Raw genomic sequence first — 20359 nt, forward strand, 5'->3', positions numbered from 1 at the left:
ACTCCATAGGTTGTAAAAGCCCATTGGCAGCTACGCTTCTGTATTTTCTTAAACGCGAAAAAGCGTGTTGATAAATGTTGAGAAGAAGAGTGAAACAAATTAACAATGCTTAGTGAGTCCTGAAGAAAACTATAACTATTCACTATTTTTGAGAACAAGAAAATTCTATAGTTTTCCAACTTAGCGATGTAAATAATCTTTGCCTGCGTGTTGCGCGTGGCAAATGTACTAGAACTAGAAAGGAAAATCATGAAATTAGCGAAATTGCGCAAGCTAACTACAAATGACAATAAGTAAATAATTTTATGAGTTATTATGGTCTAGTATCACAAAAAGCGACCGCAGTTGACTGCAGTAACTGGATAAATGGCATCCTCGATTTCCCCATATCCAAGGTATCGTCTGTCATAGATCTGTTCCATAGAGAAAGCAAAACAATGTTGTCGAGTTTATGCGTAAGGGTGCAAGGAATATTTCGTGAAGTTCTAAACTGGCATAGACAACATTAAATAGGTTTTGGTGTGTTTTTAAATGAGTTCCGTTGAGTTTGTGCACATTCTTGATGTTTTTAGGGAACGATATGTAATATAACCTTACACTGCTATGTATCGAACAGAGTCATTACGGAGGACCCATTTGATTCCGTCATAAATAAGTTGCTGTTGTTTCAATGACTGCTGTTGTCAGTTCTTTCGCCGCAAACGTTTGCAAACAAAAATTATTCCGCTATTATATGGTATATCAGAGCGTTAAGCGGGTTTTCTCACCGTATAAATACGCCAATGTACATATTAAACTGCGCTTGTTTGATCCCTTTCTTTAGAAGATTGTGTTTTTTAGTAAGCATTCGATTTTCCCAACGAATTGTTTAAATACTTTTAAGAAGTAATTCGTGAGATGCAGATCAATGCGATGGGTATTTTTATCAAGGGCTTGACTACAAAAAGGGAAAAGTAGATTATATATGTTACTCCAGTAGTGTTGACGCTTGGATTGTAGTTATGTTTGTGACACTTAAAGCCTGCTCATAATAAACTGCAACATATTGTACGTTAGACAGCTACAGTGGTGAGGGACCTTAATTATTAAGTTCTGCCATTTTTTAAGTTGGATTGTGGTTTATCCTGAGAAAAGACTTTGGCATTTTAGCTTACAGAATGTATTGGACAGTACACTTAGAAGGTGGACCAAGACGAGTTAATCATGCAGCTGTTGTTGTTCTTGATAAGATTTACTCCTTTGGTGGTTACTGCACGGGGGAGAACTACCAGAGGAAGCGGCCAATGGATGTTCACATTCTTAACACAGGTAGGGAACTTCTCTTCCTTGGAAAAATTATACCATATTTATTTTTGTTTATTATAGACCATGTTTTATTATGGGTTATCTCAGTGATTCATTGCCTTCTTTTATGCGACTGGAAATTTCAAATTTTTATATTATTCACATACTGGTGACATTGATGCAAGTACATAATTTTGTGTATGTAACTATTCATTAGTCTTCGGCTTCTGGCTGACAATTATCCATAGATGTGATTGTGTTGGGCAGAGTTCCATTAAAAAAAAAAAACAAAAAAAAAAAAAACAAAAAAAAAACTGGCATATTTATTTCTGTGCAATTAGTGGTGTTGTGGCCTCCAGTCCAAACACGAGTCTGATGCAGCTCTTCACACTAGCCTATCCTGTGCTCCTAACATGACATTTGTATTCAGTGTTAACAAATTCATCTTTATTCCTGTTTTTCAGAAGTAGCCTACTTTCCTTGTTACAGCTAGTCTGCATTTTGTAGCCTCTCTATGTTGCGCACCATGTTATTTTACTGCCCAAATAGCAAACTCGTCTATTACTTGTTGTGTGTCAGTTCCTAATCTAATTCCTTGGCATGCTCAGATTGTTTGACTACGTTCCATTACCTCTATTTAACTTTTGTTGATGTTAATCTTACAACCTATTTTTCAAGGTAGGCCTACTATCCATTTTATGCAATTTGCTATTTCAAGTCCTTTGCTGTCTTTATTACTATCTCGGCAAATTTCAAAGTTTTTATTGCTTCTCCCTGCATTTTAATTCCTTTTTCAAGTTTCTCCTTAGTTTCTTTTACTGCTTCTTCAGTGTAGAGATTTAATAACATCGGGGATAGGCTACAACCCTGTCTCATCCCCTTCACAATTATTGTATCATTTTCATGTCCTTTGCCTCTTATAATTGCAATCTGGTTTCTGTATGAGCTGTCTGTAACCATTTGCTCCTTGCGTTTTATCCCTGCTATCTTAACAATTTCCAAGAATGTATGCCAATCTCCATTGTCAAAAGCGTTTTCAGTATCTACAAATGCTAAAAGTGTGGATTTGCATTTCTTTAACGTGACTTCTAATATAAGTCATAGGATCAATATTCCATCACATGTTCCTACTTTAAAACAGATTTTCCCATGAATAATTGTCTGCAACTGTGGTCTAGTGTCTAGCATTGCTGCCTCTGGATCACGGGGTCTCGGGTCCGATTCCCTGCCGGATTGGGGATTTCCTCTGCATGGGGACTGGGTGTTTGTGTTGTTCATGTGACTTCATCATCATTCATGAGTGTGGTGAGATTGGACTGCGTTAAGTTGGGACTTTGTATGGGCGGTGATAAGCATGCAGTTGAGTGACCCACAAATTGATCATCACTACCTTAATAATTTGTGTCAATATTTTGCAGCCATGCGTTATTAAATATTGGGTAACATTCACACCTGTCTGCACTTACTTTATTTGTAGCTTGAATTATTACATCCTTCTTGAAGTCTGAGAGTATTTCTCCTGTTTTACATATCTTGCACAGGAGATACAGTAATTTTGTTATGGCTGACTCTGACAAGGATATCAGCAATTCTAAGGGAATTTTGTCTGCCACACCGTTTAGACATAAATTTCTGGTGTTAATTCATGTCATATTCATCTAAATCCTCTTCCTTTAGAGTTCACTTCCCTTGTAGATCCTCTCGAAATATTACTTCCACTTTCAGCTTTCCCTTCTTTGCTTTGTACTGACTTGCCATCTTAGCACTTGATATTCACGCAGTTTCTTTTTCTTTCTTTTTTCCCTCCTAAGATCAATTCAGTCTTCCTATGGGCAGCATCTATCTTTCTCCTGGTTATAAATGCTTGCATTTACCCTCTAGCAATTCCTTTGTAGGCATTTTGCACTTTCTGCCAGTCCCATTTTTCAAGTCATCTGTCTTCACTGCTGCCTGCTTCATTTGCGGGATTTTTTTATGTTGTCTATTTTTGTCAATGAAATTCAGTAGCTTCTGTGTTGTCCAAGGGTTTCATCTAGGTTGTGTCTTTCTACCTACTTGGCCATTCAGCTGCTTTCACTATTTCATCTCTCAAAGGTATCTATTCTTCTTCTGCTATATATTTTTTCCTCTGTTCCAGTCAAATGTTGCCCAATGCTCCGTCTGAAACACTGAACAAACTCTGTTTCTTTTAACTAATGAGTCCCAATTCTAAATTTCCTATCTTTTTGCAAATACTTCAGTTTTAATATACTGTTTGTAATCAATAAATTGTGACCAGAGCCCACATCTGCTACTGGAAATGTCTTTCAGTTTAGAATCTGGTTCTGAAATCTTTCTTACCATTATATTACCAACCTGAAACCTTGCAGTGTCTCCATATCACTTCCACGTGTACAACCTTCTTTCATGATTCTTAAACCATGTGTTCATAATGATTAACTTACCCATCGTGCAAAATTCTTCAAGGTGGCTTCCTCAATCATTCATTTCCCCAGTCTACAGTCACGTGCAATATTTCTGTCTCCTCCTTTTCCTACTATTGAATTCGAGTCCCCCCCCCCCCCCCCCATCGCAATTAAATTTTCATCTCTCTTAACTATCTGGATAATTAATTCTGTATCGCTGTACATTCTTTGGCTCCTCAGTCAAGGAAGCTAGTTGACAAATATGTACTGCTGTGATGTTTATTGGCTTTGTGAGCATCTTGGCTACAAGAAAGCATTCGCAATGCTGTTTGTAGTAGCTCATTTTTGTTCCTATATTTTTATTCATTAAATGAAACAACTGAAAATCTTCGATTGAAGTAACAATACTATGAAAAGTATAGTTGCTACTCCCCATATAGTGCAGATACGGCCACAACAAAAAGACTGTCACAAAATGAGCTTTCACCCAACAAGGCCGTTACCAAAAGTAGACCATGCACACGCAAACGCAACTCTCACACACGTGACCACAGTCTCTGGCAGCTGAAGCCAGACTATGTGCAGCAGCACATGATGGGAAAGGCAACCAGGTGGGGGTAAGGAGAAGACTGGGGTGGGGCAGGGGAGGGATGAGAGGGTAGGGGTGGGAGATGGTAAAGTGCTGCTAGTGGAAGCATGCAGGAGATGATGTGGAGAGAGGTTAGGGCAGCTAGGTACAGTTGGGAAGTTAGATGTAGGATGGGGGAGAGAGAGGAGGATAGCAGAAAAGAAGAGAAGTAAAAAGACTGGGTGTGTTGGTGGAAAGAGAGCTGTGTGATTCTGGAATGGGAACAGGGAAGGAGCTAGATGGCTAAGGACAATGACTAATTGAGGTTGAGGCCAGGAGGATTACGGGAACATAGGATATATTGCAGGGAGAGTTCCCACCTGCATAGTTCAGAAAAAGAATCCAGATGGCACAGGTTGTGAGGCAGTCATTGAAATGAAGAATGTTGTGTTGAGCATTGTGCTCAGCAACAGATTGTCCAGTTTTTTTTTGGCAACAGTTTGTTGGTGGCCAATCATGCAGATAGACAGCTTCTTGCTTGTTATGCATATGTAGAATACAGCACAGTGGTTGCAGCTTAACTTGGAGATCACATGACTGATTTCAGAGGTAGCCCTGCCTTTGATGAGATAGGTGATGTTTGTGACTGGACTAGATTAAGTGATGGTGGGAGGATCTATGGGACAGGTCTTGCATCTAGGTCTATTACAGGGATATGAGCCATGAGGGGTCGGAAGTGGAAGTTGTGTAGGGATGGATGACGGTATTGTGTAGGTTCGGTGGGTGGCGGAATACAACTGTGGAAAGGGCGGGAAGGATAGTGGGTAGGACATTTCTCATTTCTGGGCACAATGAGAGGGATTCGAAACCATGGTGAAGCATGTTATTCAGTTGCTCCAGTCTTGAGTAGTACTGAATCACGAGAGAAATGTTCCTCTGTCGATGGGCGGTGGTGCTTTGTGAGGTGGCGAGTAACTGGAAGGGTAAGGCACAGGAGATCTTTTTTTTGTACAGCATTGGGAGGGTAATTACAGTCTGTGAAGGCATCGGTGAGACCCTCCGTATATTTCGAGAAGGATCGCTCATCACTGCATGTGATGGCCACAGGTGGCTAGGTTGTATGGAAGTGACTTCTTGGTGTGGAATGGGTGGCAGCTATCGAAGTGGAGGTATTGCTGATTGTTGGTAGGTTTGATATGGAGAGAGGTACTAATCTTAGAGTTGGAATTCAACATCAAGGATGGCGACTTGTTGGGTTGAGTAGGACCAGGTGAAGAGAATTGGGGGGAGGGGGGAGGGAAGGTGTTGAGGTTCAGGAGGAACCTGGATATGGTGTCCTCACCCTCATCATGAAGATGTCATCAGTGAATCAGAACCATGTGAGGGGTTCGGGATTCTGAATGTTTAGGAAGGATTCCTGTAGATGGCCCATGAATAGGTTGGCATAGGGTAGTGCCATGCGTGTGCCCATTGACGTACATTGGATTTACACTTCCACTAGCAGCACTTTACTGTCCCCCACACCTACCCTGCCATCCTTCCCCCTCCCCACCCCAGCCTCCTCCTCACCCCCACCCAGTTGCCTCTCCCATCATGCACTGCTGCTTGTAGTCTGGCTTCAGCTGCCAGAGACTGGGGTAATGTGTGTGTGTGTGTGTGTGTGTGTGTGTGTGTGTGTGTGTGTGTGTGTGTGTGTTTTCCACAATGGCCTTGTTGGTTGAAAGCTCATATTGTGACAGTCTTTTTGTTGTGCCTATCTTTGACTCAGCATTTCCACTATTCATTAAATGAGTTACTTCCACATTACCGCTATATGATTTTGTGTTTATAACCTTTTACTCATCTGACCAGAGATCCTGTTACTCTTGCCACCACACGTCACTAATTCTAACTGTATCTAACTTCAACCTATTTCCTTTTTTCAGTTGACCACCCTCACTACCATAAGGGATCTAATATTCCACACTCCTGCTCATTGAATACCAGCTTCACCCAGAGATCCGTTTGGATGTTATTTTACATCCAGAATATTTTAATGATACAAAAGAGCTATATGATATGCATCTCATAATTTAGTTTTTAATCAAGTCATGAAGTGATACTAAGGTATTTGTAGTCTTGGTTATGGATATTTGTTTTGAAGCTATACACCGTTTATTTGATTTGAGAAATAAATTAATATCTGATTTTGTAAAGAAACAATAGCATCAGCTGAAAACTTGTCTTGAGAAATTGTACAGTGCATAGGTGGAATGTTGTGGAGTTGATATCAGGTTTAATGCTAATATCATATTGTCAAATTTGTGTATTACGGTATTGTTACTCAGATGTAAGAAGATATTACTCATTTCCATAGGGATTATTTTTTTCTTTAATTGTACATTGATATAAGTGTTTGTGTCTAATGATGATTTTAAAATGATAAAAGACTTGTCAGCTTAATAGAAGGAAATACATGAATTTTGTATACAGACATGTTAATATACACATATTTAATGAGAGGACATAACCTTGCTGTAGGAACTGTTTCAGCATTTGACTGAAGCAATTTAAGAAAACTATGGAAAACAAAAATCAGGAAAATCAGGATGCCTGAGCAAAGCATGAGCCTCCATCCTCCCAAATTTATGGCCAGTGTCTTAACGGTTGCACTTCCTATTTGGTTTTACCTGATATGCAGATCTCTTATTCGAAATAAGTTAGTTTAATAACAAGAAAATCTATTATAAATGTTTCATCCCCCCTCTCTAGATTTTCCCCCTAATTTCCATTGGTGGAGGGGGGATCAGCTTCGGCTTTAATGCTTTATGTAAGGAAGGAATACAGTAAAAGGAATAGAGAGGGTCTGTTCATTGGGTGTGTTGGGAGGGGGGAGTAGATAGTGAATGTCTCCAGTAATAGCCCTTGTTATGATTGTAAAGATACTTCTGATAAAGGAGTCTCAGCAAACAAAATGTAAATGACAACAGAAACCAACATAAAACGCAGGAAGAAGTGAGTAACAAGATGGTTGAAAATGAACCATCTGAAGATTACTGGAAATGTATTATATGCCTGTAAGCAGTGTAAATTGTTGAGACATGGGGTGAGGGGGAGTGGTGGGCATTGGCATACTGATAATGAATAAAAACCAGTCAGGCTAGTATTTGAATAAATATTCTGGACTGTTTGTTACATACACACTGAGAAGCCAAAGAAACTGGTACACCTGCCTAATATTGTGTAGTACCCCCTGCGAGCATGCAGAAGTGCCACAATATGAAATGGCATGGACTCAACTAATGTCTGAAGTAGTGCTGGAGGGAATTGACACCATTAATCCTGCAGGACTTTCCATAAATCTGTAAGAGTATGAGGAGTTGGAGATCCCTTTTGAACAGGACATTGCAACACATCCCAGATACGCTCAATAACGTTAATGTCTGGGGAATTTGGTGGCAACGAAAGTATTTAAACTCAGAATAGTGTTCCTGCAGCCACTCTGCAGCAATTCTGGATGTGTGGGGTGTCACATTGTTCTACTGGAATTGCCCAAGTCTGTTGGAATGCACAATGGACATGAATGGATGCAGGGCATCAGACAGAATGCTTACATGTGTGTCACCTGTCTAGCTGCATCAGGTATCCCAATCACTCCAGCTGCACACACCCCACACCATTACAGAGTGTCCACCAGCTTGAACAGTCCCCTGCTGACATGCAGGATGCATGGATTCATGAGGTTGTCTCCATTCCCATACATGTCCATCCCCTTGGTACAATTTGAAGTGAGACTCGTCCAACCAGGCAACATGTTTATAAGCATAAACAGTCCATTGTCAATGTAATGGGTGCAGGTGAGGTGTAAAGCTTTCTGTCATGCATTCATCAAGGCTACACGTGTGGACCTTCAACTTTGAAAGCCCATATTGATGATGTTTTGGTGAATGGTTCGCACGCCGACACCAGATGATGGCCCAGCATTGAAACGTGCAGCAGTTTGCATAAGGGTTGTGCTTCTGTCACTTTGTGTGATTCTCTTCAGTTGCCATTGGTCCTGTTCTTGCCAAATCTCTTTCCAACCTCAGCAGTGTCGGAGATTTGATGTTTTATCGGATTCCTGATATTCACAGTACATTCATGAAATGGTCGTACGGGGAAAATCTCCACATCATCGCTACCTCGGAGACACTGTGTGCCATCACTTGTGTGCCGACTATAACACCACATTCAAACTCGCTGAAATCTTGATAACCTGTCATTGTAGCAGCAGTAACCAATCTAACAACTGCACCAGACACTTCTTGTCTTATATAGGCGTTGCCGACTGCAGTGCAATATTCTGCCTCTTTACATATTTCAGTATTTGAATACACATGCCTATACCAGTTTCTTTGGTGCTTCAGTATATTTACCGGAACTCTGCCTTCAAGGTCGTGCAAGTCACTGGAAAACTAAACAAATAGCTGCTGCATTTCAGAAACATCCCTGATACTTTACTGTATGAAACTCTGAGTGGCACTTTTTTGAGAAGTCCTTCTGCTCTCTCATTGTAATTGATATTGAAACCATTAATATCTATACTTTAAGATCTATCTAACTATGAATGTCAGAGTATGAAATTTCCTGGCAGATTAAAACTATGTTCTGGACCCAGACTTGAGCTCTGGGACTTGTGCCTTTCACGGGGAAGTGCTTCACCGACTGAGCTACATAACTATGACTCACGACTTGTCCTTACAACTTTGCTTCTGCCAATACCTTATGTCCTACCTACAAAGCTTCACAGAAGCTCTCTTGCAAAACTTTCAACTGGAAGAAAGGATATTGCAGAGATGTGGCTTAGCCACAGTCTGGGGGATGTTCCCAGAATGAAATTTTCACTCTAAAATAGAGTGTGTGCTTATATTAAACTTCCTTACGGATTAAAATTGTGTGCCAGACCGAGACTCGAACTGGTGGAGGTAAAGTTTTAAGTATGGATTATGAGTCGTGCTTGGGTAGCGCAGTCGGTAAAGCATTTTCCTGCAAAAGATGGAGGTCCTAAGTTCAAATCTCGGTCCAACACACAGTTATAATGTGTCAGGAAGTTTCATATCGGTGCACACTCTGCTGAAGAATAAAAATTTCATTCTGGCTGTCGGAGTATTTCACGTACCACTACAATTGCACCTCCTAACCCCTTCTAAATGGTGCATGGATGGGAGAACTGCTGATACAGTGTTGAATTTATCTAATTTTACTATCGTGGACATTTTGTAAGGTGTGTGTGGGAGGTAAAGAGGATATAGTGCACAACATGAGCCGTTGGCAAATTTCTGTGGTGGTGATTTATGTTTTGTAGATGGCGTATGTGATATCTTTGTTTTTGTGTTAAGTTGCAGATGTTTTTTCTGTAGATCTGTTTTGTTTACAATGTGTCATTTAGTAGTTGCAGGTGGTAGACTTGACTGTTTTTTGTACTAGACCTATATACATCTAGTGGGAATGGTGAGTATGCTGAAGACTGCGATACAACTATTCTACTTTGACCAATGCCAACACTGTTGTTGAGATGTGTTTTAAATAGCAGTAACAGACCGAAATGTATCGTAACCTGAGGCCTAGATTGTATAAGAAAGTGACAGTTCAGTTGTGAGCTGGAGAAACCAAGAAATGGGGTGCACAGGAGCCTCAGATTCCATCCATCTGCTTTGATCCATGACGTAAGGGTGTTGTGGTGTGTGACGTCATTACGCTGCGGAGTTTGAGTTGGTTGTGCTTGTAGATATTGTCTTGTTGTGTTTGATGGTGTCCTCCCTCTCTCTCTCTCTCTCTCTCTCTCTCTCTCTCTCTCTCTCTCTCTGTGTGTGTGTGTGTGTGTGTGTGTGTGTGTGTGTGTGTGTGTGTGTGTGTGTGCGCATGTGCGTGCGTGCGTGTGATGGGCAGCCGAAATTTGTTGGTGGCAAGTAATTTTTTTTTTTGTCTATTTTTCTCGAGTTGTGATGTTTTGTGTATTGAATGTGTTTTAATTTACATAGGGATCTTGAATTTTTAATTTTTGAGGTGTTGTGGTTTTGGTTTTGTTTTTTGTAGGTGTTGGTTTTTTTGTATAAGTAGTTATAGTTGTACTGTATAGGTCAAGGAAAATGACCAATTCCAATTTTCGTATTTCTATATTTAGGCATAGGTGTTTTGGTACCGTCAGCTGTGGTCAAGGGAAATACGGAAATGTTTGATTCCAATTTCCGTAGTTTTGCTGTAAGTGTTGGTGTTTTGGTATCGTCAGCCGCTGTTGATCCATATAGGCCAAGGGAAGTGTCAGATTCTATAGATTTTGTAATTTTTATTTTTATTTTATTTTATTTTTTTTTTTTTTTGTTCACCGTCTTGTGTATTTTGGGATCGTGGTGTTTTTTTTTTTTACTGTGATATTTAGCTTGTCCCCTCCCTAAAACCCCCAATTTCCCGCAGTTGTCCTGTTAGTTTGGTTGTATTTTTGGAGGGAGAGGTTATTGTCTTATTTATACGTATTTTCGTGTTTGTTGCCGTGTGTATGTAGTGATCTCATAGGCGCCATATTGGAGACGCTTAGAATAGCCATTTCCATCATATTGATGATGTCATGGGTCAAAGCAAACGGGTGGAATCGGACACTTCCGTATTCCCAAGAAATGTTTCATGACAAAAAGCTATTTTTGTTAAATGAGCGTTGCGATGACAGACCAATCTGCAATGTAGCCCAAGGTGTAGGTTAGGTTGTAAGCTACACTGCACATTCCATTGTTACATTTACATCCCCAATAATAACCCTAACTTCCCTACTGTAGTCTGATATTGTCAAGTTTTTAATACGTTTACAGCATTAATAACAAGAGCATCCCTGCACAAAAAAGTCCTTTTATCGTGAAGTCCCATTAGTTTGCCAGTTTCTAGATTACTAATGTTTTTGTGTTCTTAGTGATCTTTTCTGGAGACTTCTGTCTTTGTCATGTTTTTGATTTTGATATCGGTTTGTTGACATCACATAGTTACTAATCTGGGAACTAATATGTTGCCCGAGTCCGACTGGAGGAACACTGTCAGAATTTTAACAGTAAACCTTTTTAGGATGTGCAGTGCCTTTCCTGTAGCATATGCCATTGGAGTTTTATAAGCATCTTCATTATGCATACACTCACATGGTGAAATTGTATTTAGGTTGTCTCATTCGAAGTTGCTGTTCCTGCAGCCTTTAGGTTCAGGAATGCATTACAGTTGTCTCACGTACAGTGCCTTCAGTGACCTCACCATCGAGGCATTGGTCTACCTCACAGTGTAAGTGAGGTAGAAACTTCAGCACAGCATGATCTGATGTGTCGTGTAATCACTCAGTGGACAGGTTTTGTCTCAGACTTGACACCAACAACCAGGTACGTCTTTGTGGCCACAGAAGGATTAATTGATAGCAGACAGAGCAAGATACCAGTCTCACTGTCTGACGACACAGCTACAACAAAAACAATATAATGCACCCCATTGGTAAAGTGGATTAATATGTGGTAATTTGTTTTTGGCAGCAACAGAAATGTTGCAGCTAAACTGGGCTATCCTGATGGCTAAATAAGTCATCTAGATTGGCATGACATAGTTGCAACATTTCCCTTACTTCGATAATTATCACATGATACTCCACTTTATCAGTAGACTTAGCAATTTTGTTTAGACTATTCAAGTGGTATTCTGCTGTATTTTGGCTTGGGGATTTCGATGTGTGCCAAGACTGCTTGCATGTATTTTTAAGTTTTTTCAGTTTGTGATGATTTATTTTGAAAGGAGTATTTTTTAAACTTAATTTTAATTTGCTGGTGTTTGGTTAGAAAAACAGATACTGGTTGGTGAAGTTGTAGACACGTTCAGAGTACCAGGTAGAAGGACTGGTGGTGCGCGTAAACACGTTCAGAGCACACAGGGATAGGTACAAAGACGTGTGCGTTAACACGTCCAGAGCAGTTAAAGGGTTAAGAAGATAACAATACCAAATAAGTGGCATGTTTTGAGGAGGGGCTGAAGATCTGTTTGTCCCAGCTCAGAGCTTTCAAATTCCCATGGGTATCCACTTGGTTTGAATACATTCTTTAGGACAAAATTGTTGTTAAGGGTTCATTATAGTTGCATGAGTGAATTCCACCCCACCCCTCCCTTCCCCTCCCAAACAATAGCTGTTATTTTTTCCAAGGGCATGCAACTCTACCGTATAGCTTAATGTTGATGGTATCCTCTTGGGAAAATATTTGAGGGCTAAAATAGTCCCCTATTCAGATACTCCAGGTGGGGACTACTAAGGGTCGTGTCATCATCAACAAAACAAAAGTGGCGTTCTAAGTGTCAGATCACAGTCTGTTATATTCCATAATTGGGTAGGAAGGTTAAAGAATTTCAGAAGGGGACTGGCTAGGTTTAAGGTCTAGTGGGAATTAGTGAAGTGTGGTGGCAGGAAAAATAAGACTTGTCATCGGGTGAGTGCAGGATTATAACTAAAAAATCGAATATGGCTAATTCAGAAGTTCGTGTAATGGACACATTATTGGAACCAAGATAAGTCCAAAGCCAACATGCAGCACAGCAGTAAAAGTTTATAGACCTGCTAACACTGCAGATGGTAAAGAGAGTGGAAGAATGTGTAATGAGATTAAACAAATTACACAGGTGGTTAAGGGAGATGAAAATTTAATTTTGATTCGAGACTGCAATTCGATAGCAGGAGGAGTATTTTACAGAAAAATAATTGGAAAACAAGAACGAGGAAAAGGAATGTAGGGGAAACCACCTGGTAGAAATTTGAACAGAATAAAATTCAAGCATTTCTAATACATGGCATTAGAATCATGAAATAGTGTTTGATACAGTGAGAGACCTGGAGACACCAGAAGATTTCTGATAAATTATCTAATGGAAACATGGAGATTTCAAAACCAAATTTTAAAATGAAAAACATTTCCATAGATAGATGTGCACTTTGACCGTAATTTATTGGTTATGAACTGCAAATTAAAACTGTGTGAATTGCAGAAAGGTAAGAAATTGAAGAGATAGGCTTTGGATAAATTCAAAGAACTTGGGGTTGTTAAGAGTTTCAAAGAGCACTAGACAATAATTGACTGAAGCAGAAGAAAGGAATACAAGAGAAGATGAGTGAGTAGCTTTAAGAGATGAAATAGTGAATGCGGCAGAGGATCAAAGAGAGAAAAGAAGAGAGGGCCCAGTAGAAATCATCTGTAAAACAATAAACTGGTAGCCAAGATCGCAGGAATTCTTTTTATTCTATGATTACCGCTTTCGGCAAAACTAAAGCCGCCACCATCAGATCTTAAGACACATACAGGTTACAAAGCCTGCGTGATATAGGAAAACTATTAATATCACTATTGTTTGCCTTGAAGTTGTAACCTGTATGTGTCCTAAGATCTGATGATGGTAGCTCTGGTTTCACCGAAACTGGTAATCATAGAATAAAAAGAATTCCTGCGATCTTGGCTACCACTTTGTTTTTCAAGCATCTAGATCACTCCCACATTAGCACAATGTGCTTCCTACAGAAATCGTTTGACAACATCTGAGGTGTTGATTTTAATTGACAAAAAGAGAAGACTCAAAAATGAAGCAAGCAAAAGGGAATACAAATAAAAAAAATCAAATTGTCAGAAAGAGAAAAAGTATTAAGCAGGTGTGGCTAGAAGATAAATACAAGGCTGTAGAAGCATGTGTGAATATCGGAAAGATAGATGCCAGCTACAGGAAGATTAAGGAGGTCATTGAGGGAGGGCTAGGGGAGGGAGAGAATCAGCTGTACGAATATCAAGTGCTTGAATGACAAGTTAGTACTAGACAAAGAAGGGAAAGCTGGTAGTTGGAAGGAATATATATACACAAGGGAAATGGACCAGAAGACAATATTTTGGAATGGGAAGAAGAGTTAGAAGAATATGATATGGGTGATATGATACTGTATGAAGAATTTTGCAGAGCACTGAAAAATCTTTTTAAAAAAAAGAGGTGCAGTAGTAGACAGCAATGCCTCAAAATTATTGGGATCATTGGGAGACCTATCCATGATAAAATTATTCCTTCTGGTGTGCAAGATATGTGGGATGGATGAAATACCAGACTTCAAGAAGGAAGGAATAATTTAAATTCCAAAGAAGACAAGTGTGCTTATTATCAAATCATAATTGTAATAAGGTATGGTTTGCAACACTGGTATGAATTACTTACAGAAGGATAAAAAAACTGGTAGAGGGCATCGTGGAAAGATCAATTGTTGTTCCAGAGAACTGTTGGAATGTGCAAAGCTATAACAACTCTACAATTTATTGTAGAAGGTAGGTTGAAGAAAGATAAAACTAAATTTACAATATTTTTGGATTAGAGAAACCTTTTGATGGTGTTTACGGGGAAATGTTTGGAAAGAAGCAGGGGAAAAAATACAGGGAACAGAAGGTTCTCTGCAACTTGTACAGAAACTAAACTGAAGTTACAAGAATGGAAAGTCATGAAAGGGGAGAATTAGTTAAGAAGAGAATGAGACAGAGTTGTAGCCTATCCTTGAGTTGTTCAATCTAGGTTATATACTGAGCAAACCGTGAAAGAAACCAGGGAGAAATTTGGAAAAGGATTAAAAGCTCAACTTTGAGCTTTTATGATGATGATTAAGTTCTGCCAAAGACTGCAAAGGACTTGGAATGGATACTATGTTGAAAAGAGGTTACAAGATGAACATTAAAAAAAAAAAAAAAAAAAAAAAAAAGCAAAACAAGGGTAATGGACTGTACTTAAAATAACTGAGTGATGTTGATGAATTAGATTATGAAATGAGACTCTAAAAGTAGTGGGTGAGTTTCGTTATTTGGGAAGCAAAACAACTGATGATAAATGAACTAGTGAGTATATGGAACAAATACTGATAATAACACAAAATTCACGCCTGAAAAAGCGAAAATTGCTAACATTGAGTATAAGCTTAAATGTTAGGAATCCTTCTGGAAGGCATTTTTCTGGTATGTAATGGGGTATGGAAGTGAAATTTTGAGAATAAACAATTTAGACAAGAAGAGAATGCAAGCTTTTTAGATGTGCTGTTAGAGAAGAATGCTGAAAATTATATAGGTAAATTGAATAGCTGATGAGGAGATACTGAATAAAATTGAAAAAATAAATAAATGAATTTATTGTACCACTTGAGTAAAAAATTGGTTTTAGTTGATAAAGCACATCTTAAGGCATCAAATAACTGCCAGTTCGATACTTGTTCGAAATTAGGAGGGGGGGGGGGGAGGGGGGGGGGCAAAATTGTAGAAGTAGATCAAGGCTCAAATAACATAAGCAGGTTCAAATAGATAGAGGTTTTAGTAGTTACGCGGAGATGATGAGACTTGCACAGGGTATAGTAGTGTGGAGAAGTGCCTTAAACTAGTCTTCAGACTGAAGATGATGACAATTACTAATGAAGCCTGATCGTCATAATGGAGTTAGATAATTTGCTTATGCCCACCAATTTGATGTTGTCTTGTGTCTTAGTCAGGACAAAGTATTGAACTATCTGGTATTTCCAGTGTTTCTGCTAAAGAGCTAGAAAATTGTGGTGGAGTTCTCCATCCTGATATGTTCTTATGCTTCACAATGTTTGTTATTTTGATTCATTATCTTTTTTAATTTATCATCCAAACAGACAAGAAAATTACTTTCTTTATTTTGATGTATCTGAAATTATGGCATCGTACATCAGATTTATTCAAAAACTTACTTTTCCTCGTGAAATAGGAACTGTCTGAACTTAAATTATAAATATGGGAAGAAAAGTTCCCATCTGACATTATTAAAAGGTGTACAACTTTGCTTCTGCTGTTTGCTGATAGGTGGCAACAACGTTAAGTAGCGCTCGAAACAAACAGATCGCAGATGTCAGGCAGTTAGCTTGGACTTCGCTCAACATAACCCCATTCAAACATTAATTGATTTGTGTCTGCATCATAAAGTTGTTCTTGATTGAAAATGTCAGTTTACGAACCTAATTCTCGTCATTTGTAGGAAGTGTTACTGTTTGTTTCAATATGAAGAAAACAGTGGCTGAGTCTCATTGAATGCTCTCATGTACGTATGGTAAAGATGCTATTAGTGAAAGAATGTGTTGTGAATGGTTTCAATGCTTCAAGAACGGTGATTTTAATGTCATAGACCAGCATAGTGGTGGAAGAGAGAATGTTTTCGAAGATGCAGAATTGAAGACATTGCTGAGTGAAGACTCGCATCAAACTAAAGAAGAATTGGCACGATTAGTGGGAGTGACACAGCAAGCCATTTCAAAATGTATCAAGGCTATGGGCATGATTCAGAAAGAAGGAACTTGCGTCCCATGTGAGCTGAAACCAAGAGACATTCAACGGCATTTGTGCGTTTGTGAACAGTTGCTTCAGAGGCAAAAACGGAAGGGATTTCTACATTGCATTGTGACCAGGGATGAAAAATGGGTTCATTATGATACCTAAACGCAAAAAATCGTGGGGGTATCCCGGCCATGCTTCCATGTCGACAACCAAACCGAATATTCATGGCTCCAAGATCACGCTCTGCATTTGGTGGGACCAGCTCAGCACCTTGTGCTATGTGGTGTTAAAAACAAGTAAAACAATCACAGGTGCTTGTTACCGAATGCAATTAATGTGTTTGAGCAGAGGATTAAAAGACAAACGGCCGCAATACAGCGAGAGGCACGATAAAGTGGTTTTGCAGCACGACAATGCTCAACCCCCATGTTGCAAAAGAGGTCAAAACATACTTGGAAACATTAAAATGAGAAAGTCCTACTCCCACGCGCTGTATTCTCCAGACATTGCTCCCTCTGACTATCACCTGTTCATATCAATGGTGCATGGCCTGGCTGACGAACACTTCCAATCTCATGAAGAAGTCACAAATTGGATCGATTCGTGGATCGCTTCAAAAGATGAACAAGTTTTTTGACGCAGGATTCGTACACTGCCTGAAAGGTGGGAGAAAGTAGTGGCCAGCGATGGAAAATACTTTGAATGATACGTGTGCAACCAGTTTGTTTCATTAAAGCCTCATATGTTGGGGAAAAAACAGCAGAAGCAAAGTTGTACACTTTTTAACTGCAGAAATTTTGTTACTCCATTATCCTGTTGATTAAGATGTAGATCAGACTATTCCAGCTCAAATGCCTGCTTGCAGGCAAGGGTGGGCCAATAGCTGATGTGCTGGGCCACGGCATACGTGATCATACTCCACTAGGTGTGCACTGTGGGCAGCAATCCCCAAGCAGAACAAACATGCTCAGGACAGTTGCAATATGTTTGTCGGCTGGTTAATTTCAAAAATTAAAGCACTGTCCATAAATCTAACCAACTAGGGAAAAATGTACTGAATTAATCAGTTTGCCTTGTTTTGTTATTTATTAACGGGACATCTGAAAGCTTTGGTAAGGTGATTCATGCAGGGGCTATATTGACTATGGAAAGCTCAGTTCCTCTTATTAGTGTGAGTTGCTACATGAGGAGGAACATTGTTTGATTATACCTCAAGGAAATTTGTTGACGGTTGCTGTTCATGTTGTGTATTAACAGTAACCACAGACTTCTTGCAGACTGACTATGCAGTTATCTGTAACAAATACTATTTGAATAAGGTGCAGAAATACCATGTTAGATCTTCATTAGATTTCAGATTGGTGCAAAGATTGGAAACTTCATTTATATGCTCAGAAATCTAAAATTGTGCATTTCACAAAATGCAGAAATATAGGAGCCCATGATTCCAATATCACTGGATCATAATTGGAATCAGTCAACCTATACAAATAATTGGGCATAAGCAAAGTGAAGACAGATGCTTGACATTTTGTGGGAGACAGGTTGGCAGTTTCAAATGTGCATTGTTCGATGGCACTACCTGACGTCATTCGTTGCTAGATAAGCCAAAGATGCCAAGAGATGCTTAACTTGATTTTCCATTTGCTCTTCATTTCAGACCCATGGAAGATTCCAGTCACTCCTGCCACATCTATGTAAGTGGAAAACTGTACCAGACTGGCTGATAGGTTTTACTCCTGCTGATAATGGTGTAGATCAGGGCCAGCCACAACCAAACTGCTTGCATGCAGTCTGTGCAAGCCACAGGCATGCCAAGGCCTGGCCTGCCACTCTGGTTTGCTTGGGTGTTTCTCAGAAGTATCTGCAATCACATGACTTTTATTTTGCATTGTGGTGCAGTATTTTTCAGTCGACAAAACTCTGATCTCAGTAGAATTGTGGTGTCAGTGCTGTTTACTCTTCACTATTTGTAGGAGGTATGAAGGATGTTCACAAGTCGAGTGGTTGGTTGTGCATAAAGAGGCAGACTAGCATGTATCATCACAGTTCTTTAAAATGAATGGGAATGACAGAAGAGATGGATGAGAATTCTCAGTTTGCATAAGAGACAGGTACTGCTTATTTTCTGTGAAACGACATCACAGTACCGCGCAGAGAGAATTTAAACCTTTAGATGACAATGAAAGAGCAAAAAACAAAACAATCGACAGACAGGGTTCATTGTTCTGTACATCAAGAAGTACTCTGTGCGAAATTTTCAGGCATGGAGCACTTGGGTAAATTGGTGGTATAAATAGTAAAATTTTTGAAGTCACACCCATTCTTGGTTACAACAGTTTTCAATGTAAATGAATGAAGAGTATGGAGACTTCATATATTACTGCAACGTACATTGGTTAAGTCAAGCACTATGCCTGGAATGATTTTTCTATTTAAAACTTGCTATTGTCGAATTTCTTAAGGAAATAGGAGTACAGGTACAAAAATTAGAACATCAGGGATGGATTGCAGACTTCGCATTTGAAGTGGACTTGACTTCACACTGCCCACAGTAAAACATTGCAAGGTAACTTCTTTCTGATTTGAAAGGGATGCACTTAAAAAGAAAACTACAAGGTGTGAAGAATTCATTATGGTCTTGCGAGAATTAAAAGGATAGTTTTACAAAGCTTTGGAAGACACTGTCAGTCTTACGTCTCTTTTTGAGCTGTTTTTGAGACCGTTTGTCATTTCAGTTGAAAGTGCCCTGTGCATGTACAGACATCACTGATTGGCCTGCAAGGTAATTCCAGTTTCAATTACAAATCTTTTTACATTAAAACTGCCCAGGATGTCTACATTGCTTTCGTCGGGTAGATTTTCCAAGTCTCCATAAGCGGGTTGCAAAAGTGCTATGATATGTTGATCAACGTATTTGTATGAAAGATTTTTTTTGTTTCAATTATGAAACTAAATAAGTTGCAATTACATGGCAACTTGAGGCCAAAACTCTGTGAAATTGTCTGTGTCTGTCCGTATGCTGACAATTTGAACCAGATAAAAATTATGTCTTCAGTGCACCAAAAATAGTTAATTAATTCTGAAAACTTGTTTTATTTGTGGTCCATGTCGTTGAGAAATGTGAAATATAAAATGAAGTTCCATGCAGTGTGACTGCTCTGCCACATAAATGTGATGCATTTGCTGTTTCCCCTCTTCCTTCTCTTCAATCTCAGACAGCACGGCATGGCAGCAGGGGAATACTCTGGCTAGAACGTGGGTCATGAGTCGAAAGCTACATCTACATTGATACTCTTCAAGCCACCGAATAGGGCATAGTGGAGGGTACCCCGTACCACTACTAGTCATTTCCTTTCCTGTTCCACTCGAAAATAGAACGTGGGGAAAATGACTGTCTATATGCTTTCATATTAGCCCTAATTTCTTGAATCTTATCTTTGTGGTCCTTATGCGCAATTTATGTTGGTGGCAATAGAATCGTTTGGTAGTCAGCCACAAAAGCTGGTTTTCTAAATTGCAACAGTGTTTCTTAAATAGAACATCACCTTCCCTCAGGGATTCCCATTTGAATGCCCGAAGCATCTCCGTAAAATGTACTTGTCGTTCGAACCTACTGGTAACAAATCTAGCAGCCTGCCTCTGAATTGCTTCAATGTCTTCCTTCAGTCTGACCTGGTACAGGTCCCAAACACTCAAGCAGTAATCAAGAATAGGTTGCACCAGTGTCCTATATGCAGTCTCCTTTATAGGTGAACCACTCTTTCCCAAAATTCTCCCAA

The 20359-nt window shown here is 39.4% G+C and overlaps 1 protein-coding gene across 2 annotated transcripts in view; it reads left to right on the top strand.

Annotated features, from left to right (window-relative positions):
• Window positions 1-429: 429 nt before the first annotated feature.
• Window positions 430-20359, top strand: part of LOC126195284 (kelch domain-containing protein 3) — a 169310-nt gene continuing 149380 nt past the window's right edge. For both annotated transcript variants that reach the window (XM_049933831.1, XM_049933830.1), the window contains exons 1-2: window positions 430-1068; window positions 1150-1308. In XM_049933831.1, coding sequence (XP_049789788.1) covers window positions 1158-1308 — 151 coding nt within the window. In that variant the 5' untranslated portion in view covers window positions 430-1068; window positions 1150-1157. The remainder of the gene's footprint in view (window positions 1069-1149; window positions 1309-20359) is intronic.

The sequence above is a fragment of the Schistocerca nitens genome, chromosome 7, assembly GCF_023898315.1.
Source record: "Schistocerca nitens isolate TAMUIC-IGC-003100 chromosome 7, iqSchNite1.1, whole genome shotgun sequence".
NCBI classification, from domain to species: Eukaryota; Metazoa; Arthropoda; class Insecta; order Orthoptera; family Acrididae; genus Schistocerca; species Schistocerca nitens.